The sequence below is a fragment of the Mixophyes fleayi genome, chromosome 3, assembly GCF_038048845.1.
Source record: "Mixophyes fleayi isolate aMixFle1 chromosome 3, aMixFle1.hap1, whole genome shotgun sequence".
In the NCBI taxonomy this organism is placed as follows: Eukaryota; Metazoa; Chordata; class Amphibia; order Anura; family Limnodynastidae; genus Mixophyes; species Mixophyes fleayi.
The window spans coordinates 103,012,968-103,040,376 of NC_134404.1; the positions used below are offsets into that span (position 1 = coordinate 103,012,968).

General features: G+C 36.9%; 1 protein-coding gene across 2 annotated transcripts in view; it reads right to left on the bottom strand.

Annotated features, from left to right (window-relative positions):
* Positions 1-20,448, bottom strand: part of BCHE (butyrylcholinesterase) — a 60,318-nt gene extending 39,870 nt beyond the window's left edge. For both annotated transcript variants that reach the window (XR_012689587.1, XM_075202079.1), the window contains exons 1-2: positions 20,283-20,448; positions 15,955-17,471 (exon numbers count right to left, since the gene is read on the bottom strand). Coding sequence is in view for 1 of the 2 variants with exons in the window: in XM_075202079.1 (XP_075058180.1) it covers positions 15,955-17,462 (1,508 nt within the window). In the remaining variant the exon portion in view is untranslated. The remainder of the gene's footprint in view (positions 1-15,954; positions 17,472-20,282) is intronic.
* Between the last annotated feature and the right edge of the window lie 6,961 nt (positions 20,449-27,409).

Here is a 27,409-nt window from a genome sequence, read left to right on the forward strand (position 1 = left end):
AAAGCTATACTCTGTATATTATCATGAGCTGTATGTATGCTCATAAATCATGACACTACATTTCCTACAAACAAGCCTCATATACTTTATTACTAAACGAACGAAGCATGGTAAATGGCCATATCTTTTGGATTCCTTCCATAAAGTACATTGCAAACTTTTATTTGGCGGAACATTTTATAATTATTTACTGAGAATTTACATGACATTATTTTAGTATGCTGGCTTAGTTACACATTTCAGAATTGAAAAATTACTGTAGTAAGAACAAATCACATATTGTAGTTTCAGTGTCCATATTGGTGGTAGATGGATATGCGGTGACCATATGTTGTTTTTACCTTTTAGCATTTTTCTGAAAATCACTTCTTATCTTTTTCTTAATCTTTTATTTTCACTAAAGGTTCCTGTTTCATATCCCATTCAAAATAGTTCCAAGAATCTGTGATAACATTCGCAGATTAATCAAAAGCTAAAAGTGCAATTATCAGACGTCCCTAATATATCAATCATTATGATTTTTTTTTACCCAAATATTACTTAATAAACCCAAACGTCTATTAAGTAATATTTGGGTAAAAGTAAAGGCACTGTATCCGCAGACATTGTCTTTGCTTAATTGTGATAGACAGCTTGACAGCTTGATGCATTTCAGGTGCCACATGGGCAGCACTCTAACTGTCAAAACATAAAACAAACCTGGCACTTAAGCAGAAAGGTCACAGTTGGTTTACAAGTGAAGGTTCAGAGGGCCACCTGTTGCCCATTACTGGCCTAGTGCATATAACTTTACATGACTGTGAACATAATCAAGTAGTTGTGTCTACTACTTCTTTGCCTGCATTATATCATATTTCTTATATTCCCTGACCTGACCAGGTGAACATCATATCTTGCTCTACATTTTTCACACATATCTGTTGCCCATTTATCATACTCCCAAGTTTTAGCATTCTTAGAGGATTATCAAACCTGAGAATTGTTTACAGGAGATTTCTAGGAAAAGATAAAGGGATTAGTCGAAGAAAAGCAAAAAAATGGCATTACTAAGGAAATGGTAAAATATGCAAGCTAGCACCATAATACAAATTAGGTACAATTACACTAATTACACTTCTTAATTCCTTAATTTCATTAGACAAATACAAAAGAAAAATGAAAAAAGTGTAGGTTTGGCATTCTCTTTATCACCCTTGGTTACTTAGATGAACTTTATAGTACAGAATGTGAGGATATTCCTCTTCAGTGGGCAAGGAGTTGTATTTAGTCCACATAATCCTGGAGCTTGGTAGGGAGCACAGTGAATACAGTGCCCTACAACACTCAACCCACCCTGCCCTGGTTAAAGTACTGTGGGGGGTAGTCTAGCTTCAGTGTCATCTAATGGAATTGGGAGGAGACACCTGTACTACCTGCGTAGGGTGTCACAAAAACCTTGAATCCAAATAAGTACACATATTTAAAAGATAATTAATGTAAATAAATGCATTAAAAACATAATTTTTTTTTTTAAAAAAAGCACTCACTTCTTGATAGCATACTGATCCCTAAGTTTTTTTGTAAATTAGTACAGACGGACATACTTGGGAGGAGCAAGAACTCAGCTGTATTCATTATACACAGACTAAACATAACAACATAACTTGTCTGTAACAGATCCAATAGGGGAACAACAGGGAGTTTTACACAGGAACAATAATAATAATAAAATAATCACTGCGTGTTGTAATTCTGACAGTTCTATAGAGTGGATCTCTGATACATGGTGTTTATTAGATGAAAAACAATGAATTGTGATTAAATGAACAAGAAGGGCAGTATAACAATTAATGGACTAAGTGGTGATAAATCTCAATGTGTTTGTGAGGGAGGCATTTTAATATTGGACATTTGTGTAGTCATTGCTTATGATACACCAATGTTTGAAGAAACCTAGACTTTCATGCACACATTACAGCCACACACCAGTGTATTGTTTACTTAAAGTGCTGAAATATATATATTTGTACACCAAAAAAGGTTATAGATAATGCTAATATCTATCATCTGCTTCCACAAATACTGATGATTATTCTCTACCCACTTCTTTTCTGTCTTAAAACTGAACAGTTTACCAGCTAAGCTTAACCCTACTGACAACTGGCAACTGTATTAATTTGGCTCACAGATGCAGGTATGTTCACAGCTATTCTACAATTTAAATAGTTAAGCAAAATTCTGTCAACAACGACATTATTTCCTGAATTGTTTCCTAGGTATGGGCACCCAATGGAAATTATTCACAGGTGTTGGAAGGGAGGAACAGTTGGCAACAGGAACTTGCCTAGCACTTTAGAAGCAGTAGATTGCCATCAAGTTCCCTTCCTCTCCAGACTCCACAGACATAGCTACAACAGTCCTGCATGGGACAACAAATTATATCATAATCTCATACTCAGAGAGCTAAATACATGAAAACAGAAAGAAAATTAAGATATATTAATAGCCAATACTGAAAGGGAGCCAAGAGAAAAATCATTGTAGGCAGGACAATAAATATCATAAGAGACAAAGTAAACAACAACACATATATGGTAATAGATTGCAAATATTACTTGATATAGTAAAAGGCAAGGTAGGCAAGCATCGTTAGGACCAGAACCGGTTTAAAGGAGGGGCCTTGGGAGCACATGAACAGGGCCTCTCTCTCTCAGGAGGCCCTCTGGACCAGTCACTGTATTGTTCTTGGAGGCTGGACCCTCTTCTGGTACCAACCACCTTCATGCATCATTTGATCCATCCATTCCTCCTTTCCCCTATGTTTGGTCACCTCCCCCACCCATCACTCATTCATTTATTTGTGGGGTGATGGTGGGTCGGTATTTAAATTAATAGTGGGGCCTATTAATTTAAGTGCGGTGATGCGTCCTTTAATTTAATGCTAGGGTTCTTTGGGTGCTGAGTTTGGGGAGAAGGAGGGCTATTTAATAAATGTGAATATGAATTGTTTAATGTCATCAATGGTGGTGGATAATAGGCATTTAGTAAATGTAAATGTTATTAACTGCTGAGTTTGTTTGAGTGGAGGGAAAAAGGTTTAAATATGGGAATACCATTCAATTAATGTTGGGTGAAAATTGATCTGTTTATTAAATGTAAAAACTATTAGTTGAACATATGAGATGTTTGAAGGGAAGTAGGTCTAGTTTGGGCTGGTTGCAGGGAGGGATTCCTAATTATTAAACTTTGGTGCTATTGACTTAATGCCGGGGCTTGTAAGGGCTTTCTAAATTTGATTTACCTGTCTTTTTCCCAAAGAGGCACCAACATTCCAGTATCCAGACAAGCAGTAACTGAGATAAAGATACAATTAACTGCAGGTAGTAAAAGCTGCAAGAACAGGTAGGAGAGATCAGGACATTCTGACTACTGTCCTGAATCTGGTGGGGCAGTTCCAAATTTGGTCACTGTCTTGTTTTCTTAGGATTTGGTCTGACTACTAGGACAGTTGTGAGGTATATTCCACGTCACACTGCTCTACTCGTGAAGGGAGAGCTGTGTGCACCTAACATTAGTGCACACAGTATTACCCGTGCATTTGTCTAAAGAGACAGCCATATTACATCTTTGTCTTAAGTGCACTAGATACCCAAGAGCCTTAATCCAGCTCTGCTTAGGACTTCAGTATAGAAAATCAATGTTCTAAAATTACCTACCCTAACGAAAATATATTGGGACACAACAATTAATATTCAGGAGGTTATATCATATTAGTATCTTACATTGACAATTTACTTCTATGTAACCTTACAATTTGCAGAATAAAATAAGAAATAGCAAAGAAGGAATACTAGCTGTATAATCCCTTTCACAGATCAGTATCTGCCCAAACTTGTCTGATAATAGAAAATCTCTTCCGCAAATAATATCCAAAGAATAACATTTCACCTTTTCTTCTGATATAAGCAGTTCCAGTTGTGTATAAATCTGTTGCTTGATAATGCAGTGTTAAAGAGCTGATAATTTTAGGAACACTTTACATAGATCTCTAAGCTCTTTTTCCCTGTACCAATTCCAGCAGGTTTATTGAAAGTGGAAAACATGTATCTTTGTCTTAGCTACCAGCTAATACAGTACGTTGCTAAAATGTGACCAAAAAAACTTTATAGTGTCGCTGTAGTTTCCAACCTACTGTCATCATGCTGGATTTTAGCAGCTCTTCTTTAGTCGATTAGTGTCTTGGCAACAGAGTACAAGAGAAAACATAACATTTCTTTTTCAGACAGCAGAACTGGTGTATGTTACTTTGTGGTTTGTTAGGCTGAAACCCAGTTGGGTCTTAGCCATATTTCTTATTATGAATTTCTTCATTAGTTTCAAAGACACTCTTTGTTCCATTCCTTATTAAGCAAGATTAATGTGACAGTTAACTGTTAGATATTATTGAAGTAGAATGCTAACAACATAAAACTATTTACATATTTTCAAAAAAAATTAGTTTATTGTAAAATATTTGGAACTGACTGAAAAATAAAATAGTATTTTTCCTACCAGCTACATATTTCTACTTTCTGGTCAAATATTTTTACAGAAAGTGTTTTTTAGCTCTCGTTTTTTTAAATTAGCAAAAATTGTCAAGTCTAGAATCATAATGCAATTACTTGTATATGCTTTACAGGAATTGCTTTGATTATATTACTTTGTACATAAAACAGCAAGCAGTGACTTCTGCATTGTATATTATAGCGCACAAGAGATACAGTTGTTTTAGTAATTGTAATATTTTTTAAATGATGTCACCATATATTATATATTTCTAAACTGAATATGTTCATTTGAATTTTTAAGAATACATATTAAAAAAGGTTACATTTAAACATTAAGCAGTACAAATAAATAGTCTGCAGTTGATGTAGTTATCAATTTTGAAGCAAAAGTTCCAAGATAAGAAATATGCAGAATGTGTATTTTCGCTAAAGTTTTAAGTAATCACTGTGGCAATCTATAAGAAGAATGTTGTTGATTACCACTTCCCTTGGTTTTCAGGCTGTTAATTATTTAAAATTCTGCATAGTGTCATGAACTACCTTGGCAACCACAGTCCCATGGCACATCTTGTAGTGAGAACAGTGGCTTTGGAACTCCCCTCTGTGCTTTGACTGTTCTGTGCACTGTAAAATCCTCATCCTCCTTCCCCTCTGCCTTCACATGACACATTAGGAGATAATGATTTGCTGAGAAATCAGATGAATGCTTAAATGGTGCTTAACTTGCTATTTGAAGAACAAAAAAAATGTGATAAATAATAATGTCATTATCCCCAATCCTTTTTTTTATTATAAAGGAAATAAAAACGAAACTTTAGATTATGGTAACTTAGAATTTGGGCAGTGCTTTGCCTTATGTTGTTCTCTATGTCTACCAAAATAAGTTTCACTGAATGAAGATACTTACAGAGGATGGCATCTGGTGTACCTCCACACTCTGCTAACTTGAACAAATTCATCTCTAAGCACTGCTGGCTATGCATTCTGTATGTCTCATTTGACTCCCATATTTTAAATAGTGCTCAACTTAATGTCAAAGTTCTATAGCTAGTATGACCCTAAGCTAAAAAGAACTACTAAACCAGCAAACAATTTTCATATATGAACTATGAAAGTAAAATACATTGTTCAATGTTAAGCTGACATTCCACTTCCGTGATGATAAAACATAAAGATTTACTTCTCTATTCCACTACAGACAGCTAATGCCCTTCTCACATCTTTAAGACATGAATCCATACTTGCCTACCTTTGAGACCTCCCTCTGAGTGATCCAATAGGTGAGGTCCAAAGGGTATGTGTGGGACGTGATGATGTGAATGACATCAGCAGGACCTGCCTGGCCAAGCCTGATACACCAATCACATCATTAAGGCCTGTCTGACCTCTTTAATAAAAGGAGAAGCAGAATCAGGGAGGGTAGCATGCTCTCTCGGGAGTCCAGGAGGACTCCTTGGACTTTGGGATGTATGCATGAATCCACACATTGCATTACTGAAAATGTTACTAAAATGTTGCCTGCTTAGTTTATATGGCAGCCTACCACAGAGAATTGCAATAGCACATGGTGGCCATATTTAGTTAAGTATAAACTCAGTTAAGTATAAACTCTCCAGCTATTTTGTGTATTTTATTCAGAAGCACACAACCTTTTAGACAGTACATATCATAAATAAAGTGTTTTACTTGCTCTTTAAATATTAAACAAATACCAGAAAATCAGTGTGCTAATATTAACATGTAAGCTATGTGTGTCTTAAGCTATTCATTTAAAGGGCATTTGCACTTTGCCCTTTAAATTGGTCACACATACTTATCTAGTAATTGGACCTAAAGAAAATGGGCCTCCATAAAATAAGACCAGATGTACAGAGTTAGATGCAGTGGAGCAGTGTTCAGACCGCTTCCCACAAAAAACCCACAAACGTTTTATTTTGCTGACTTTTGGTTAGTTAATGACACTTAAAGATTCTAGTACCAATAGTTAAATATTCTTAAATATCATTATATCTGTGAAACAAAGCGGCAGCATGACACAATGACTCACAGATGAAACAGTGTGCTTCCTAGAGGTCAGCACTTTATGGAGGCTCAATATCTGGGGAGAGAGTCCAAGTGAGAGAACACCATTATATAGGGATGTTGTTTTTTTTTAAAAAAAATCTAATGTGAAAATGCCTTTTAATGCTACTGCTATAATGTTATAGCAAAAATCGTTATGCACATCTGTAGAATATTGCCATAGGTGAATGAATTTACTGACACCTGCCACCATTTAAAAATCATTTGCTGTATTCTTCAGTCTTATTTTGTGATTTAACCCAGCACTAGTTATGCATAGTGGCAATAGAGCACAATAAAGCAAATTTACAGTAATGCAGAATTACACCTCGGAAATACATTTCTATTTGGGCAAATAGCCCATGTGATTGTTTTCCACATACATAGTTGCAAGCCCACATTCCCATATGACTACTTTTGCAGTTTAGGACCACTCTTCATTAAACAAGCTCATTTCAGCTTCCTTTATGTTTCTGTCTCAGCAGTGGGGCCATCCTGGGCCTCCTACCATAAAACCTCTGTCATTGAGTTGAGACTGTCGCCCCTTGAAGGTCAGTTTGGATCTGTCTGGCAGTTGATCGAGTTGCTTTCTTCACAATTCGAACAATCCTCCGCTGCACTCTATGATCACATTTTCTCTTTCCGGGAAGGTTGGCTATAATTCCTAATAACATTACGTATGTCACGGGCACTAGGAGTCTTTGCCCAGGATATCACCAGATGATGGACTTACTAGAGTAATATAGCTGGTACTATGGTTCTCTGGTAGCAGGGTGACAACGGAACAGGAGAATCAGCAGATGGTGAGAGAATGCTCAAGGAAAGTCTATGACTAGCAGCAACTGGTAATGAGTAGATGTATGTACACGAGGAACCAGATGGACAAGTAAACGTGAGGAAAGTCAGTGGTCTGCGTATAGCAAGTTGTACCACTGCTATAGTGAGGAGGAATGTCCAGGAGTAGCGAGGAGGTGGTGAGAGTCAGCGGTCTGCGTAAAGCAAGTTGTACCGCTGTCTATAGTGAAGGAATGGAGTCCAGGTGAAAGTAGGTAACGGGGAAGTCAGTGGTCTGCGTATAGCAAGTTGTACCACTGCTTATGTGAGAGGATACTTGAAACTGGTGTCACAGGAAACAGGAGTCAGTGGTCTGCGTCAGCAAGTTGTACCACAGGAGAGCAGGCTGTCAGAGAGACGTGCAGGGATACCCGAATGGCTGAAGGCCGGCAGGAGGAGAGACCACTGGAGGGTGGAAGCGGTAATCAGGTTGGTGCAGCGCACGGCAGGTAATCCAGAATCAACGAAGCAATACTCAGGAAGCAGTAGTAAGTGAAACTGGAAACATGATGAACACGGGAGAGTTGAGGCTGTCTGGTATCCAGTAGTAGTGGTGGAGGCAGCGGAGAGAAGGCACGCTGAACACGGGAGAGTAGAGGCGGTCTGGAACCCTGAAGTAGTAGTGGAGGCAGCGGAGAGCAGACACGCTGAACACAGGAGAGTAGAAACGAACTGGAGTCCGGTAGTAGTAGCAGATAGGAATCAGCTGAGTGCAGGCACGATGAACACAGGAGAGTTGAAGTGGTCTGGAAACCACAATAGCAGTAAACAGGAATCAGCAGGAGCTGAATACACGAGGAAACACAGGAACACCTTCAGAGGCTCATGGGGAATGAGACTCCAAGATCAGGCAACCAGGTAATGATCACAGGTGGTTTAAATAGGGAGGGTTGCCTGATCATCCAATCAATTAAAAGCAACAGATACTGAAGGTTTGATAAGGGCTGCACATGCGCAGACCCTCAGGATGGCGGACGGCCACGGTTCCTGAACACACGGGAAACGGCACTCACAGTCCGTTGAGTGACAACGTACAGTGGAAAAAGGAACATCATGGTCTCTGGAGGTTGATTTGTAGCCTTGAGATTGTCCATTGAGCTTGACTACAACCTTCTGTCTGACCTCCTCAGACAATTCTCTAGCTTTCTTTCTTTTCTCCATAATCACAGCTATACAAACAGGGCTTTGTGTAGAGTTGGATGCAGTATACGCTACTAACGTAAGAATAAGATGTATGCTGTAGTTTGCTTAGTATTCAGACCTGCACGACTCAGAATGCACACATTTTCATTAGTTATGCTTACAGCATATCCAAAGTTTAAAGTGTAAGATATTCCATTAGCAACCTGTGAAGCTATTCAGGGAGGGTCATGCCCCCCCCCCCATCTTTGCCACTATCAGCCTATGCTTATTAATCTTTTATTTCAGGGGGGCAAGCTTTTAAAAAAAAACAAAACTTTATTTATACTAACACACTACATTTGGTGCTGAGAGCAGACTCAGATTCAAATTATTCTTCTGCAAGTTGACAGTCAAAGAAAACAAAAAACACTTACGTCCGACTCTACATGACTACCTCAATAGTCACACAAAACAGGAGATAGAATTATTTCACTATTCAAGATTGCTTAATAATTGATTTTTATGTAGCAGACACCTGCTACTCACAATAGATGAGTCCAGTTTGAAAGTGAAGAATAATCTCCTCCTAAAAAGGTGCCAATAGTTTTGTCCAGACCATTTAAGCACTACTGTGTTGAAATAACTACGCCTGAGCAAATTTTTTTATTTTTTTTTTTGTTTTATTCCACTTCAAACCATAGAACTACATATGTGGATACCAAAATATATTTTTTTAATCTCAACATTTTTCTGGAGGAAATCATCCATTATTAGAAAATAAACAGCATGGGTGTCAATATTTTTGGCCACGACTGTGGTCCCAAATTCTTACAACCATAAATAGCTCATAAAGTTATTTTAGTACAAGATTTCAGTGGCATTGGACTATCTGCTTTATTTACCAATAAACAGAAAAAGTTTATTTGTTATAAAATAAAGAAATACTGAATTATAACAATAGCAACCATAACTACGGGCATTTTGTAGATATTCTAAATTAGTTTGAGTAGATTTTCCCTAGATTTGTATGATATGGGACTTGATGCAAATGATGGTCTGGAACTTTTCACAAATTAACAATTTAATCTGAATTTAGTCCCAAATCTAGATATAAAATGTTCTGTTTGTATTGGAAATGGACAAACATCTGACTTCCTGTCACTATAGACTAAAGCATGGTTTTACACCCTCCCAGTGGCTGCCTATTTAAAATATAAACACCCCAACAAACCTCCTGGATCAGTCTCCTCTTCCTTACTGGTATAACTAGGACATGGGGATGTCCATTATTCTTATCCATGTAATGCATTGTGTTGGAAAAATATAAATAAAATGGCAATAAATTTTGTGCCTGCACTATCACTACCTTAAACACTCGCTTCTTGGCCTTTTGGCTAAGATCAAGTGTAGTTCCTGTCCTAGCAGGGGTAACCGAATGCCCTGGAAGGGATGGGTCTCCTTGGTCTGATGCCAGAAGGCCGGTGGTGACTTGGCGGCTCGAGGTGTCTGTGCCTGGAGGTGACCTGAAAATGCACGGGTAGTGGCGGCCCCACAATCACGTGTAAAGAGTAAGGCACGGAGCACAATACACTGAGAGCGAACCCTGCACCACTTTATACTTTCTTGGTCCCGGCCTTTTGGCTTGGCCAGAATAATTTTTACACCCTACGGCCATCCGGCTGGGGCTTATGGGCACTTTTTTATTTTTTATTTATTTAACATGCAGCACTTATGCACATTTAGCACTTTTTTTGCAAGGATTTTATTTTGTGTGATTTACGTTTGCACGTTTTGGGTTTGGGTTTGACCCTAAGGGGAACCCCTCTCCCTCAGTTGTCTGAGACTATCTCCTTATGGGGAGAGTTGAAGAGCCAGTCCTCCGGGGAAAGCTTCGGTCGACCTCAGGGTAAAGGGGGCTACCCGAGCCTTGTGACAGAGACAGTCCTGAAGACCCTTGCTCTCTAAGGGGCCTTTTGGCTCCAAGGGTTGGGGACTTAAAGGGGCACACCTTAGCTTCGGCGAAGGGGTGTCCGAAGAATCTTTGTCCTCCTAAGAGGCATTTTGGCTGCGGGGAATAGGGAGCAACGGGGCCCTTTCATTTTTGGGAAGGGTCTAAAGTCCCAAGCCCCCAGCAGTTTTTGCACAGCACTGGGTAATTGGAGCATGCACCTCGAGCTTCAATAAAAAAAAAATCACTACTTTAAACACTATCTGGTTGCTTCAGCATTGGAAAGCCTACCTATAAAAACTGGAAATAGCATGACCAGACAAGCAAACAATCAAGTTAAGACCAAGTTCTGAAGCCCTTAGGTAGCTCACTAACACCATTCAATTCAGTAGGCAAACAACTTCTAGACTCTTGGGATTTAATCAATTTATTAATCATATATAAAACAAAGCCAACAACACTTGTGTTTTTCTAATGCAGCTTTATACAGTAAATGGATTATGCTTTACTTCATTCTTAAGGGAACAAAGATCAGCTGTTGCTCATTTATCGAGGTGAAGAAAGTTTAAAATAGTGTACAATTATTTTTATATACTCAAGCTTCTATGATGTTATAGGAGCAGTTGTGCAAGTTGTTGCATAAAACATAACTCACGTGAATTTTCATTGTCATGAATTGTCCATCTACATATCTATCATTGACAAGCTACAATGTGCATCCATCAGATGTAATCCTCATCGTTTATACAATATTTATCAATAAACAATTATACTATTACTAATAGCTCATATAAACCCTGCTGACTAATGAAATAATCTTTATTACTGCCATCTTCTTCTGAAAGATGTTTGACACAAGTTTAAACTGTACAAGCATAGTATTTAATCAATTATTTTCTATGGGCTTGAAAATCTTTAAGCAATTCATTTTGCCTAAAATTGTATTATTTATTTTGCCTTGCCTCACTTTTGAAATACAGCAAAAAAATTTATCCCCTTAAAAAAAAAGGTTCATTGGAATCGCTCAGTGCAGATGACTGCAGCGAAATAGACATTCAACGGTTCAGAGATGGGATATGTACTGAATGAGGCATTTGACTAGAAAGTAGCTGCAACCAACTAAAGACATTCCACATTCACTATCAACCTCCTAGGCTAGAAGCTATATCTATTCCTACAATGGTCCACTACGAAAAGCTCTTTGTTCATCTGCTTGTCAAAAACTACAATCTGGCAGCTGGTATCAAGTAACAGCGAGGTTCAGAGGGTAAGAACCCACACCAAAATGCTACAACTTTCTTGTTGGGAATAAAGAAGGAGTGGCAGGGTGGTCCAAAGGTTCATAACCCCTTTAAATACTACATGCATTTGCACTACCATTTTAGAGTCATTATCACTGAAACCTTTATTCCTGTTATATATATTAACATAAAATATGTGATATAATGCAAATATTACCATCCATATTTGTCACCACCTTTATGTGAGATTGTCAGAGAGAGTCTTGCAGACACTTAACCTAACAAGTGTTAACTTATAAATTGCCTGATTTCATTGCAAATAAGTAATAGTAGAGACGTCAACCTGGCATGGGTGTGGTTTTACTCGACCAATGAAATATGTGTATTTTAAAGAGTAATATTCAAATCCAATGCAGACCCCCCTGACCAGGTTTAATACAAAGCCTAGTCTAATGACCAATTTACAGCACAGGGAACATTGCTGTGACATATATGTAAAACAGAGAATAACCAGCATTCTAGTTACCAATATAAAGAAAGCATTTTACTGACCAATGTACAATACACAGGACATTCTAGTGGCTACCAAAACACAGTGCATACTAGTGATCACTGTTCAATAACTGTCTTATTGTAGATATCCCTATGCAATGAAGACCACCAAATCACTGTTGGCTATCCAATACAAACCCTGAATCTCTGATCACAAATACAATGCAGACTTTAGACTTCTGTTGGCTATAGAATGCAAACCCCACACCTCTGGTAGCATTAAAATCCAGATTTCTGTTGGCAATCCGATGCACACCATGGTAAAAAACTTATATATCTGTTGGTGACTTCAATAGTTTACTAGCCAAATCACTCTAACTCTGTAATGCACTGCTCTGGTTGTGTTAGCTAGTCATCATACTAAATAGACAGATTTTGCCACCGGTTCCTGGATAACACCAGCTATCCACCTAGCAAAATACTGGAACCTCCAACTGCTATGCCTACAGTATCCACCAAGCGTAGTGCATATAATTACTTTCCCCAATAGCCAAAGCTGTGGTGGGTATAATAAATGTGATCCGCTGTCTCTCTTGCCTGATTAAATCTGATTGGGGGATAAATTAGTGAGATTGAGAGATATGGGTCAGTTTCTAAAACACAGAGTGCATACATCAGTTCAAACATAGTCCTAATAATTTATTTTAAAAATGTACACTTTTAAGGCAATAATATAAATTGTGTACCTGTATAAAATGTAACTCTCACCAATTATTTGTCTAATTAATTTATGTCCATTGCTACTGACAGATATTACTAGCTCATTTGCAAATGATATAATACCAAGCTTTAAATTCAAAACTAACATTTATTCACTTGCCTCAGAGGTAGTATTAACATTTTGTGGCCAACGTCATAGTTGCCAATGCTATTGGAAAGCTCGGAGATTTATAATCTGACTGGAGTCTGCAGAAATACAGAGATTATTTTTTCCTTTTTCTTGAAATGTTTGTTTTTCTGGATATCACATCTTGCATTAACCAGCAGGGGACAAAAATACATCGTATTGAGAGAAAATTAGCAGCTAATTGGATTGAGATGATGCCTTTATTGGTAAACTGTTTTTCAGAAATGCAAGCTGTCAAGTCTATTTAAGTCTTTCTATTAGGAATGCAAGAAGAAGGATCCGAGTTAATCTCAGCAGCCTACATATAGAACCCATTTATAGCATTAACTCTAAAACCAGTATTTAATAAATGACTGTCATTATACAACTAATCCATGTTCGAGGGTTTGTGAATATTTACCACTGAATTCTTGCACACAGTGGTGAATTAAAACAACACAAATATTTATACTGCCATACACAAAATATATCAGGAAATTACCATTTATTGTGTAGCAGTGAATATAAATTGTACTGAATTTTCCAATAGATAGCAATAACTACAAGACCAAAAAGAAGAAAATTAAATTCACTTATAGCAATGAATACACTACATAATCTTAAAATGGCATCTAGAAATATTTTATCTGGTATGCTATTTTAATTTGATTTCAATAATTATGTTAATATCTTTGTAGTAAGCATCTATGGATCATACTCATTTCAATGACTCAAATGCTGACAAAATTTACATGGACAGTGCTTTGTTTTGCAGAGTAATACATGTTATTAGTATTTTTATATTGAAGCAAAGTTGTGTTTAAATGATTGTGCTTTAAAATCAGATGGAGCTTTCTTAGTGTAGGATCATTATCAATATTATCTCACTTATCATTATCAAAGTATTACTCTTTGGTTACACATAGTATACATATAGTAACCTATTATAATATGTAAATATAACACAATTATATTTTATTGCCTATTGTCACCTACCAGTGTAAAAAGAGAATTTATATTTCTAACTTTAGCACCAATATTATAAGGGAATATATACAAAACAGACAGACATTATATTAAAAATGATGTAAAATATGTTCCTTTAATGTTGTGAGAGTGATTCAAAATTTAACATTTTTCAAACTTCAGCAGAAAAAGTAGGCACGTTTCCCCCCAAAAAAGCACATACCAGATATGAATATTAATATAGTTTATCCATAAACAAAAATTGAATATCTAACCTATGTGGAATGCTTTGGTGGCCCCATGTAACATGTGTACTGTGGTATTAACATTTGAACTGTTAGGAAACATTCATTGGCCAAGATTGCACTGATGAGCGGACTTACAAAGCAGCCTTTCAGAAGAGAATGCTCAGTAGATTACATTTTTACATCTTTTATTCCCAGACCAGATTCCCAGATCAACTAATACAATTTTTCAACAATTTGTATTAAAGTACATTACCTTTAAATAATTATCACTTTTCTTATTCAAAACCTCAAGGATCATTAAAAATGAAAATTGGAGAATGTGTTTTAAACCTTTTAGTCCACAATACTGCAAGTCTATTAAAACGTTTTTGAAAAGAAGACTTAGCACAAACGCTCTGGGACTAGCCACAATGAAACCTAGCCTTCAAAGGTCTATTACTTTACAGGTTTTGTAGAATTTGTATTCAACTATATCAATTATTATGAACTACCTATATGAGCTTCTGACTAAGCTACAGATAAAAATCATGCACTCACTTTTTTATTTTACCCTTGAGCTGCACAAAGTAACTTATGTTACTACAAGACAGTAACTATACTTATATTGTGCATTCTAGCATTACTCACTTAAGCCACTGACTGCACAGTTGTTATACCTACCACATTTGATTGCAATTCTTGGGTTCTAGGACTAGGAGCTGGCAGAACAATCAGTTCTAGCAGTTAGCACAGAATCACAGTTACAAGCAGACCTGGCTCAGCGCACAGCATGTGGATGAGATCACCATATTAGGGGCATCAATGTTGGGATCAGTTTACCATCATTTGTTCTAAATAAATTGAAAATGAAAATGTTTGGGTGGTAAGCATGGGTCGAGTGGCATTATGTTCTGTGCTAATGACACATTTCCCACAAGTTCTGGGGAGAATATCAAGGATTAGTTCTTTAATGCAGTTAGCACAGAACCATGGTTACTCAGGCTAAACACACAGTATTGAACTAACCCCTGACCTCCACAATGCTAGAGCCACTTGGGAATGTGTCGGGTAGTTGTGGCAGAGGCTGGTCTAGGGTGGAGACTGAGCAGACTCTTTTTACCCAATTATAGTGTGGCGTTTACAAACATGAAAAATAAGTCAGTTTTTTCCTTTTGTGGAAAAATAAATTAATTTGCACTCCTTGTATTATAACATGGTTTGTCCAGGAGCAAATTTACACCTATTTTTTTGCTTTGTTCCTAACTCAGCATCAAGCCCTGAGTGTGCAAGTGTTAAACTTGAATGGAAAACTTTTATTTAATCTGTGTAGGTCTGTTATCATGGAAACAGACTTGAGATGCACATGTGTGAGTTGTGGTGCAACCTGAAACTATGTTTACTTTCATTCAGAACAGCTGCAGCTTTTGACACTATTTGTGAACCTTCATATAGAAGATAAAGAGAAATCTGTAAAGGGCACAAGGTGCTATGATCATGTCTTACTGTCAACTTGTTAAAAAAAATACAGAACACAATGCTCTAAACATTCTTTTCAGACAAAAATAAAAACAGTGCTTTGGAAAACTGTTAAAAACTGTTAAAAACATGCATACATTAATGTAAACCTTTGCTTATTGGAAGACACACTTACCCTGTTTTTGCAAAATTTGCCCAATATCTCATTATGTTTCTACTCAGAGTTTCCTCCTCTTTTGTGTAATTAAGTCTTCTGTACATTGGAATTCCAAAAACAAATTCAATCTCATAGCCGTGTACTACTCCCATCCAGCTTGGCCACGCTAGTTTTGAAGATCTGTGGTTGAAAAAATACAAATAAGCTTTGTTTCCGAGTTCAGAATTTCTCTTTGTGAATTCCAGCAGTGGGCATATGAAATTGTAATCTCCAACAATATCATCCATGGCATCGCGATTGTGAACAGGATTCTGTTCATCACCCCAGTTTGTGTAATGAAAGAGGACAGAATCTATAGCAAGTTCAGAGGCTTTGGGAAATGCAAACTTAACACTTTCTTGAAACTGAGTCCGATTTATAAAGCTTTCATGATCTTTGCTAAACCCGGGTATTTGATACACTAAGAAATATGACCCCTCATCTTTATTAACACCAGTTAATATTTGTGTATTTTTTTTAAGTTGTCCAAGTTGCAGTAGATTTTCAGGTAAATCTATGAGAAAATCTCCATCAACTGTAGGAAGAAAATTCAATCTGTGTGTTAAAACAGAAAGTGATTTTTCAATTACTTCTTCAGAAGTCTTACTCCGAAGACAAGCAATTATTTCAGTCTCATTTCTAAAGGAACAACTCAACAGGTTAGCTAATGTCAGGGCTTGATGGTGGGCTGATGTACTACTTATTACAGCCCAAGGTGCATTCGCAGTTCCACTTTGCATAATAGCTCTTGTAAAATATGGATGACTTTTAGGAGAAAGCATGTGATAACTGACAGATGCTCCTCCTGCACTTTCCCCAAAGAGTGTTATGCTTTTCGGATTACCACCAAACGCTGCAATATTCTCATGTAGCCATTGAAGGGCTAGTCTCTGGTCAAACAGGCCTGCATTTCCTGGAGCTTCAAAGTTACCTGGAAAAGCCAAAAATCCCAACACTCCCACTCTGTAGTTCATTGACACAACAATAACACGTTCATTCCGAGCCAAAAACTTGCCATCATAAACATCTAAAGATGAAGTCCCAGTCTCAAAACCACCACCATATATCCAGACCATGACACTGGCATTTCTTGGCTTTGGACTAGGTATCCATATGTTAAGGTAAAGGCAATCTTCACTTAGTTGTGTATTTGGATTCCACATTTCAGCCCCAGAAAAACCAGGGAATGTTCGATCAACATACTGATAGCAAGAATTGCCATATTGTGTAGCGTTCAACACTTCAGTCCAAGGCTTGAAAGCCTCTGGCTTTTTAAATCTCAAAGCTCCAACTGGTGGTTCCCCATATGGAATCCCAAGGAATGCTGTGATTGTCTTAGAAAATATTGATATCTGAAACCCTTTTATTTTTCCATATTTGGTAAGAACAATATCATCATCATCACAATGTACAGTGATGAAAAACACACAACCTACTGTAAAGCAGATTGCAGAGAAATTTTTTCCTTGTGTCAGATTGTACCACATCACTGATAACTGCAATAAATAAAATATGTTTACATTCAAGTAAATAAATACATAGTCAGTTAAATATAAAATCATTTGTATGCTATCCCCTGAAGAGTGCTGCCATAGGCATACATGGAAAATACAGCCCTGATGATATTACTTTGGATTTTGAACATTGAGTATTTATTATGACATATATTCGTGGCAGTTGGTCATCAATGCTGTCTTCTTATTCTATATTTCTCTTGAAGGGACCACAAAATATTCCATGTGTGTACACTGGATTATTTTAAGATTTTTGGATCTCAGACAATTGTGAATCTCCTTAACTGTCACCCATCAACGTTAATATTACAGTGTATTTTGTTTTGATCAATGTAGGTGTAATGCATGCATTTAAGGAAAACTATCATCAAAATATATTTCAACGTGTAATATTATTAATGATTGCAATTTAACCTAATAGAAAACGGTTATATGATATTATAGAGTATATTTCTAATGTTTTTAGTATGCCCTTTAGTTTAGTAGGTTGTTTATTATTATATCAAATCATATATCAAAACTGTTCTAGTCTAAACCTTTTACTTAATGCAATATATATATATATATATATATATATATATATATATATATATATATATATATATAATTTTTTGTTAATATTATTAGTGACAATTCAGCCATAGAGGACTATTATAAAGCTGTTTGGAAGTGGTTGCTTAATTGTAACCTAAGAGGTTTTTATGATAACAAGATAGGAGTAAGTTTCTAAATTATATATCATATCAAGTATTTTAATGTTTACATAACAGTTTGTAGTTAGGATTCATGCCATAAACTGTATATTGTTGCTAATGACTTCTAATAAATTAATTAAGGCATAACCATTAAAACAAATCCTGGCTTAAGAAACTGAACATTAGTTTCCATGTCTAAAACTAGATTAGTTTTTGCATTAACTTTTAATAGGACACAGATGAAAAAATGCTTTTTTATTTTTGTAAGTACAGTCTTGTCTTGTTACCAGTGTTACACTAATACAATTTCACATTGACATTTTCTCTCTGTTTGGCAATTTGCAATTACGGTCCTGTATGTGCAAGTCCACAGTTTTCATGCACGGCAGCTAAGATTCCCTTTATGATATACATTACTCTAATCATATATATGTAGCTCTTTCTACTAATGCTATAGGCAGCAATAACAATTAATTAGTGATAATATTACGTATCTATTAATTGTATCATAGTTACAGATAGATGCCTGAGACTGAGGGAGAGGAAAGTACATCAGTAATCATCTGCAGCTTCTGCAATAAAGCCGTGAAATAATAAAAAATAAAAAATAAAAATATGCCCAATTGTAGTAATAAAAAATCTCCCCTAAAAGTTATGTTTAAACATAAATTAATTAATAAATTCAATTTCTTAAATTATATATAATGTTGATGATAATATTCCTTTATGGTATAAAGCGATCAACAAGGTTTAGCATTGTACAGTATTTATAGAAAGGGAAATAATTATCTGCCATTTTCTATAAGTATATAATCTCAAGCATTGTCTTAATGCCGAGAACCCATCATGCACCACTGCCCTCATGTGACCTTTACATATTAATAACTTTACTCTAATATTAGATGCACTAATCCTATTACCCCTGCTATTTTAGTTCTAGCATATTTTTACATGATAATAGAATAGGAATTAGTGTAGCTTACCAACTGACTGAAGGATATAAAATGGTAATAAACCATGTTTATAAAAATATATGACAAAGCTGTATTGATGTTCGAGTTTCGCACTGTAACTATCATAACAATAAGTCTATTCTTAGCGTATAGCAATTGCTTTACAAAAGAACATAGCGTTGTTTGTATATATTTGAATAAAGAGGGCTTTTGTGATTTGAATGTTATATATTTTTTATTTAAGTAAACAATTTAGAGTTCGAGTTCCTATTTTTCTCATGGTATAGTCCAGTTAATTTTACCCCACACATCTCTATTCTTTGGCAGGCTTAACCTAAGCACAGAGTCAACATAAATAAAGCCAATTATGGTAACATACTTGAATCGTTAGATCCATTAAATTTAGGTAACCAGCACACTATGATGTAAAGCTTTGCATAGATTTTGTTCAACAGACAACATAGAAAGCAAGAGAGTATAATATGTAAGGCACTTAAATGTAATGCCATACATTATGTAGTAATAACCACCTTACAGCATATGACCAATTTTTTATTTTTGTTATTGCGATTCAATAGAACTAACTTGTGATAAAGCTGTGAGACTTACAAAAGAACAAATCAGTGATGGTCAGTAAATGATAATACATTATTCAAATGCATTCCTATATAAATGATGTCTATTTATTTATGTGTCCACTCAATCTGTCTAATGTTCTTAATAATTTATATTATAGGTAGGTCCATGTTGTTTGGCTTTGTTTTAAAAATTGTTAAGCATGATTAGTCAATTACATAATATAAATATAGGTTATTAAATGTTTCTGTTACAATGCACTATTTAATGGCAACACATTTCAATGCAAAATAAATATTACAAAGAAAATATATTTTGTATATTTAGATGTGCATATATATCGCAAAACGAACATACTATATCTATTTTAGTGCAATATCTGATTCAACTATTTCAGCATTCATTTCTAATATCTGCTATCTACTGAAGATGTATTTGGGCTTCAATCTGTGCAGTAAAACAGGTACCAAAACTGTTTTGATTCTGACTGCATCTTCTGAATAAATAAGAAGCACAAATTATCAGACATTAAAAGCTTCATTTAAATGCAGAAATGTTAAAACACTTACCAGTGCTAATATTACAAAGTTCTAAACAGCGAGGTTCTTAAAGTAGTTCAGTGTCTAGAAGTACATCTGCTGCCTCAGTTCTGTAAATTGGATGGTACGGACATTAATAGAAACTGTGTCTGAATTAAAGCTCGCGAGACTTGGCAGTAGCAACTTGATCTGCAAGCAGCCGATCTTTACCATCTGACATCTGTTCTTTGCATAAAACTTGATTTAAACTTGCTTCTTTAGAGCCAGTTGAAAAACTAAGAGCTGCATTGCAAGTTTTGACAACAGCTTGTTTACTTAAGCTAAGCCATAGTATGTTGGTATGTCTGAAGTATATCAGTTTAATTCCCATAGCAATAATTAAATATTATTTTAATATAAGAAACTGTAATTAGCTACAGAATTATCAAATTTACAGTAATAGCTAGAGCACCTGCATGAATTCCCTGTATGTTGGAAACGGAATATCATTATTGATATAATGCCTTGAGAAGAGCTCTCTCAAGCATTTTATTTTCCAGAGTGGCATCACCTGCTTCAGGGCTTTTTTTATGCAAGATGGTGCCCGCAGGCTGAAGTAGACTCTATCCTCTTGAGGCATAAGTGAGTATTGCTGTGTTTCGCCTCTGAGACATATTTTTTTTCTGTTCATAAAAGAATACAGGAGATAAAGAAGGATGAAGAGGATATAAGCAGTAGAAAAGCAAAGTCAAAACTCATTTGTGGCACAAAATTGTCACCACTCTGCAGTGGGCGTAAGTGAGCTATATCTGGCATATATGGCCTAGCAGTAGTCCTGACCTGTTTAAGTATTCCTGTCAGAAGTGTCAAAATAAGTATAAAATAAACTTCTGTATCAAGAGAATGATCAGAAGAAGGGAGATTTTTATCTGACTAAGGTGTTTTGTGTCAAAAAGTTAACAGTCTTTAATGGTATTTTTCAGCCACAAACCGTGAGTGGTATAGCTTTTTGTTAATATATTCCATTTTGCTCAAGTAAAAACACCTGGGGCCTGATTCATTAAGAAAAGTAAGGCAAAAAAGGAATACATTTTCTCCTGGACAATCCATGTTACAATGCATGGGGATCAAATTAGTTTATTATTTTGTACTTAAGTTCAATACTGGCTGTTTTTTCATGTAGCACACAAATACTTGATAGCTTATTTGTACACTGAAATTTAAAGTTGATATTTGTGTGCTACATGAAAAATAGTTTGCACCCCCTGCATTGTAACATGGTTTTGTCCAGGAGACTGAAATAAGATACCTCTTCATTTAAGATCCTTAATGAATCAGGCCCTAGATGAGGACCTGATTCCTAAAGTGAAAACAAACTCACCACAATGGTATCCCAACATTTTCTGTAATTTGCTTTTGCCTCATAAGCTACACTGTGTACTGTCCCGTGATTTTTTTTCCTGTTATGATTAAGTGGTGCAAATTCCTTATGTTTTATTTTAACTTGGATGCCATTGCTTCCTGGATATTTTTTAATTCTGGTAGATGCATCATGCCTGATGGGAATCTATGTCACAAAGCTGAATGCAGAAGTAAAACACACTGATCAAGAAGACACCCAGTATTTTCAGATTAGATTAAACTGGTTGTACTGTTGCCCCAACTGTTGTTCATTGCTATGGAGTGAGTGCCCTCCAAAATGAAAATAAAAGGTGATATGGGGTAAAACAGGTGGGGTTAGAAGTTAGAGGCAATTTCTGGCAGCTTTTTTAGTATGATACATAGGGCCTGATTCATGTTCAGATGAAAGACCATTTGCATGCCATATCTTGCACTAAATAGCTCTGCTTATGACCAGAAACAGACCTTATGTGAATAAATGCAATTGCTTGCAATTCATGTCCTAACGCTAAATGATAATTACAGCTGCCTATGACTTGAAGGGCAGAACAGAGAAGGGAAGGAGCAGAATAAGGTACAGGTACAGTAAGGGTATTCCAAAGCAGATGCAGGCGATACAAGTCCTGGCATTATCATAAGTATGCTTCTTGTCAGACATAAGGTCTGCACCCAGTGCAGAGCAGGTGTAACTGATAAAAAAAAAAAAGTGGGTGAGCACTCTCTTGTATTAATATGCTGTAAATCAGGGGCAGGCTGGGCCGGACAGAAAATTACTATTTTGGGCCGGTGCATGAACCGGGTGGAATAAGGTAAGTGGGGGTGTTGTTTGTGTGTGTGTGTGTGTGTGTGTAGTATAGAATTACAGTGTGTGTGAGCAGTATATAATTATATAGTGTGTGTGTGTGTGTGGGGGGGGGGGGGCAGCATATAAATATAGTGTGTGTGGGCAGTATATAAAGTATAGTGTGTGTGTGTGTGTGTGTGTGTGTGTGTGTGGGCACTATATAAAGTATAGTGTGTGTGTGTGGCCAGTATATAAAGCATAATGTGTGTGTGGGGGGGGGCAGTATATAAAGTATAGTGTGTGTATGTGTGTGGGCAGTATATAAAGTATAGTGTGTGCAGGCAGTATATATAGTATAGTGTGTGTGTGGGCAGCATATAAAGTGTAGTGTGTGTGGGCAGTATATAAAGTATAGTGTGTGTGGGCAGTATATAATGTATACTGTGTGTGTGGGAAGTATATAAACTATAGTGTGTGTGTGTGTGGGGGCAGTATATAAATATAGTGTGTGAGGGGGCAGTATGTTAATATAATATGTGAGGGAAGGGGGGGTCTTAATATAGTGTTTGAGGTAGGCTATTTAACTGTGGAATGCAGGTGGGGGCTAATTATTTAATGAGTGGGGTAATTTAATTTATTGGTGAGGCTATTTAATTTAATAATGGGGCCTATTAATTTAAGGTGAGGTGACGGGACCTTTAATTTAATGTTGAGGTGGTGTGGGGCTATTAGTTGAATATGGGACTGATTTTGGTGAGGAGGGCTATTTATTAATTGTGATTGTGAATATGCATTATTTAATGATGGTGATAGTTATGAGAAATGGTTATATTAAACATAAATACTATTTAATTTATTGCTGGGGCTGTTTGGAGGGAGGGAAAAATGTTTTTTATTAAATTGGAATATTATTAATTTAATTTTGGGGAAATAGGTCTATTTATTAAATGTGATTGCTATTAATTTAATGTCAGGGCTGGTTGGAGGGAAGTAGATCTATTTAGCAATTGTGAATATAATAATTTTAATATTGGGGGTGGAGGGAGGCCTAATTATAAAACTTGGGTGCGACTGATTTAACACTGTGGCTGGTTAGAGTTTTCTAAATCTCATGTACCCATTTTGTTTCCAAATAGGGTATCCAACATTCCAGAATCCAGACAAGCAGCAACTGAGCTAAAGACACCAGCATCCACAAGTGGTGAAACTGACAAGAACAGGTAGAAGAGAGCAGGACAGTTTACCGACTGTCCTGAATCTGGAGGGACAGTCCTGAATTTGGGGGACTGTTTCGCTTAGTCAGGATTTGGACAGTTGGGAGGTATGTCCAGGTTCACACTGTACTGCTCGTGAAGGCAGAACTGTGTGCACCTAACAGTAGTGCACACAGTATTGCTATGTATTGTATAAAATTTGTCTAAAATGATAACCATGTTACATCATAGGGCCCCTGTCTAAAGTGCTCCAGGCCCTCCAGAGCCTTAATCCAGCTCTAGGCCAGGGTGTCAGATTGACAACTAGTGCTCTTCCCAGTACCCCCCCTCATATTATTTGTTTTAGATTAATCCTAAAACAAATAATAACTCTATTAGCATATAGAGTAAAACAAAAACAATCCCTTTGCTGGCAAAAACATCAGATTTATAAAGCAAACAGGCTTTTTGCATTTTGATAAATCCCATTATAATCAAGACAGGTATGTACAGAAAAAAAGTGCTATAGGGAGAAGGAACATATACAATAAAGTGCAATACTAAGTGAGGTTTGTTTTTAGCTGCATTGCTTATTTTTTTTTTTCAGATTTATCGTTTATAATAATAAAGTATAGCTGGGTTAAACAACACTAAAATAGCCTCTTGATAAATATATGTTCTGCCGAAAACCACCCTTTAAGAACGGGCCGTTACTTATGGGCCAGTGTGGTGTGCTTGTCCCCCGGGCTAAAGTGTGCCAGCCAGCCCCTGCTGTAAATATTGCTCCTATATTAAATCTAAGAAAAATAATGGCAAAAGGGAGAGCACACTAGAGTCTATATGCATTGGGCATATGATATCAACTGATCAAGAGGATCAGTAGGATGATATATAAAAAATAAACATAAAAAGAACATTTATAGCCTTTTGCAGAGGTGGTATCAGCAGAGCCAACAATGGGAGAAACGGATGCCACAGTTCGGTCACAATCTTCACAAACTATCCCTCAAACACTAACTAGCTGTTCTTACCCTAATATTCAAACGATTAACCGAAGTCTCTGGGCGATGTCTGTCAAGATCAATGTTCCCAATAACATCTGCTGTTCAGGCTCTGTGTATTGGTGGCTTCTATGACCCACACTTGGAACACTGTGTAAATGACAGTGTCCTTCTTGGGTCAAAAATTGTGCAATATCATCTCCAACACATTTCGTCCGTTGAAGGACTTTCAAGGACTTTGATCAAAGTGCTGAGCTGTTGGGCAACCGGGCTGTCGGGCAGCCGGGACTTGCACAATCACACAGCAAACACCTGATTGCACTCACCATTGTGTCCTAGGGATGTGCCTCTACTCCTCCTCTGATTGATCCTCTCTGTTTTAAAATGCAGGGAGGGCTTTGCCTCCCTAATGATTATAGTGCTCTTGCCCTTCAATTGCTGTGCCTGCTCTGTGTCTGAGTTCTGCTATTTTGACCACCTGTTATCTGATCCTTTGGCTTTGTTACCTGGACTATTCCTGATCTCCTGGCCTGTACTGATGCTTCTTGGTCGCTACTAACCTAAGCCTCTGCTCTGCTTACTCTTTGTAATCTTCCACCGAGTTGTGTCCCAGCCTCCTGCTCATCGCTACCTGTTCCTTTTATTATAGTAATTTTTATTGTTTTAAAAAGAGCATTGCATAGGTGATTGTATTGTGTTTCTAACACACAAAGTGATTTAGTTTAGCAGATGTAAATAGTCAACAATTCAATACATTATTATATTATGATACAGTACAGTACAGCCAATACCAAAAGATACATACATACCGCTGCTATACAATGCGCTCGCTGCGCTAACCACGGGCACCCCTGGACAGTGATTCACCTTTGAATACTGTGATCAGTGAAGTCTGAGGCTGGTGGGGGTGCAGCTATGATTATATACAGTACAGTGTTACACAGTGAACAATAGAGATGACGTAGCTTGCTTCTATAGGTCCAGACAAGGGTGGTTCCAGGGTAAACAGGTCATAGGCTGATTCAATCTAAGGAATCCAAAGGTGGGGGTCGTCTCTCCAGGGGATTTGCTCCAGTTACAATGAATTCATTAGCATTTCACATTCTGATATCACTCTGGCTATTTATTCCCTAACATCAATAACTAGAGTATGCAATATGCGATCTCTTCGGCGATGGAACCGGACAGCTTCTGATGTCTAGGGGATTAGTATGATATCAGACATGAAACATTTCCCATAACCTGAACCTTAGATAACACTAAAGTGTACATATAATCATAATATATAAACTAATAATAAACCAAATACTGTCTGCTCATAAATTACAGTGTAATGGATCCAATATGAATATGAATTACATAAATAACTAAATGTTGTCATGCGAGTGTGTGCGTGCGTATTTTACCGTGCGATCGCGTGTAGCATGGCATACTGAGTGCAATCGGCCAATAAAACAATATTAACCAATATACTTTCGTTCATTCAATTATACGACTTCGACAGTTCCACCCTTTGTTAGTACAATAAACTATCACCTTAAAAGTGTTATATGCAGGATCTCAGTACAACGTTTCATTGCTATGTAATGCAAATCCCCCTTGGGGTATGACCACGCTGTTTGTAGATCTAAACAAGTTATCATAAGAGAGTCTTAATCCTCAAAACTATTTCTTCTTTTACTATAGACCGTACATTTCTGGAGCTTGGAGATAACCTTTTGTATGCCCTTCAAGGGTGCAATAAAACACGTAATACATTATTTGGAAAGGTACGAGGTACAATAGAACATGTATCAGCTATACAGAATACTCTACTACAGTTCTTCAAGTTTAACAGGTTCTTCTGTCCAACGCATGTCTTTAAGCTCAGAATACATTTAAACACTTTATGTTCATCAATAGCATCATCCTATGTCTATCAATAATGTCATATACAATCTCCTTCAGCTTGCGTTAATATACACACATCTAATAATGTCATCAGTTCTTTTTATCAACACTTGTAGGCGGGCTATTGTCTTTTTGTTATTCTTAGTCTCCCAATACTCAGATTTAACAGTGATTGGCTTGCAAAGCATTGAGAGACTTCAGACTAAGGGACCAAGGTGTCGTACTTTTTCCCCTAGTGACCTCCCATCCATAGTTTGGGTATCTCAAGAATATTTAGTGGGAAGAGAACTAGTCCTACTTGATATAATCACTGAGGTATGTGAGAGCACGCCCAGCACTTTGTTTGGTCTAAAACCTTACCCTCCCAAGAATGATAATCATTCTCAAGGATGCCTGCTCAAGTCCGAATATTACTGGACTGGCATCGCTGGGTGTACCTTTTTTTTTTTTAACTATGGGGTCACCGTACTTACGGACGTAATGCTACTCAGACAATAGTCCCTCGCACTTTCTCCAAGCTCCAGGGTTTCCAAATTTTCCTTTACCTCTGAATTGAATAGAGTAATTGGCTGGACCGATTATGCTACTAACTTCTCCTTCATCCCCAATTCCTCAACATCATTACCTGAACCAGCCTCTGTCACCTGCTAATAATTAAAAGAATTGACCGTCCCGAGATGAGAATGAAATGAAAGAACACAAAACAGTAAAAACTACACCTTCATGCTGGACAACTGTCTTAGCCTTTGGCTCAGGTGCTACTAACTGCATTACAGGCCTTCCAGTACAGACTCATGAGTGGCCTTGGACCCTTCTCTGAGTGTTGGCCCCTCTGCAGTGGGTGGAATGGGCACCAGTGTGTGTCTGCTACCCATGAAGCCATGATGCTGGTAGCCTACACCTGGTACC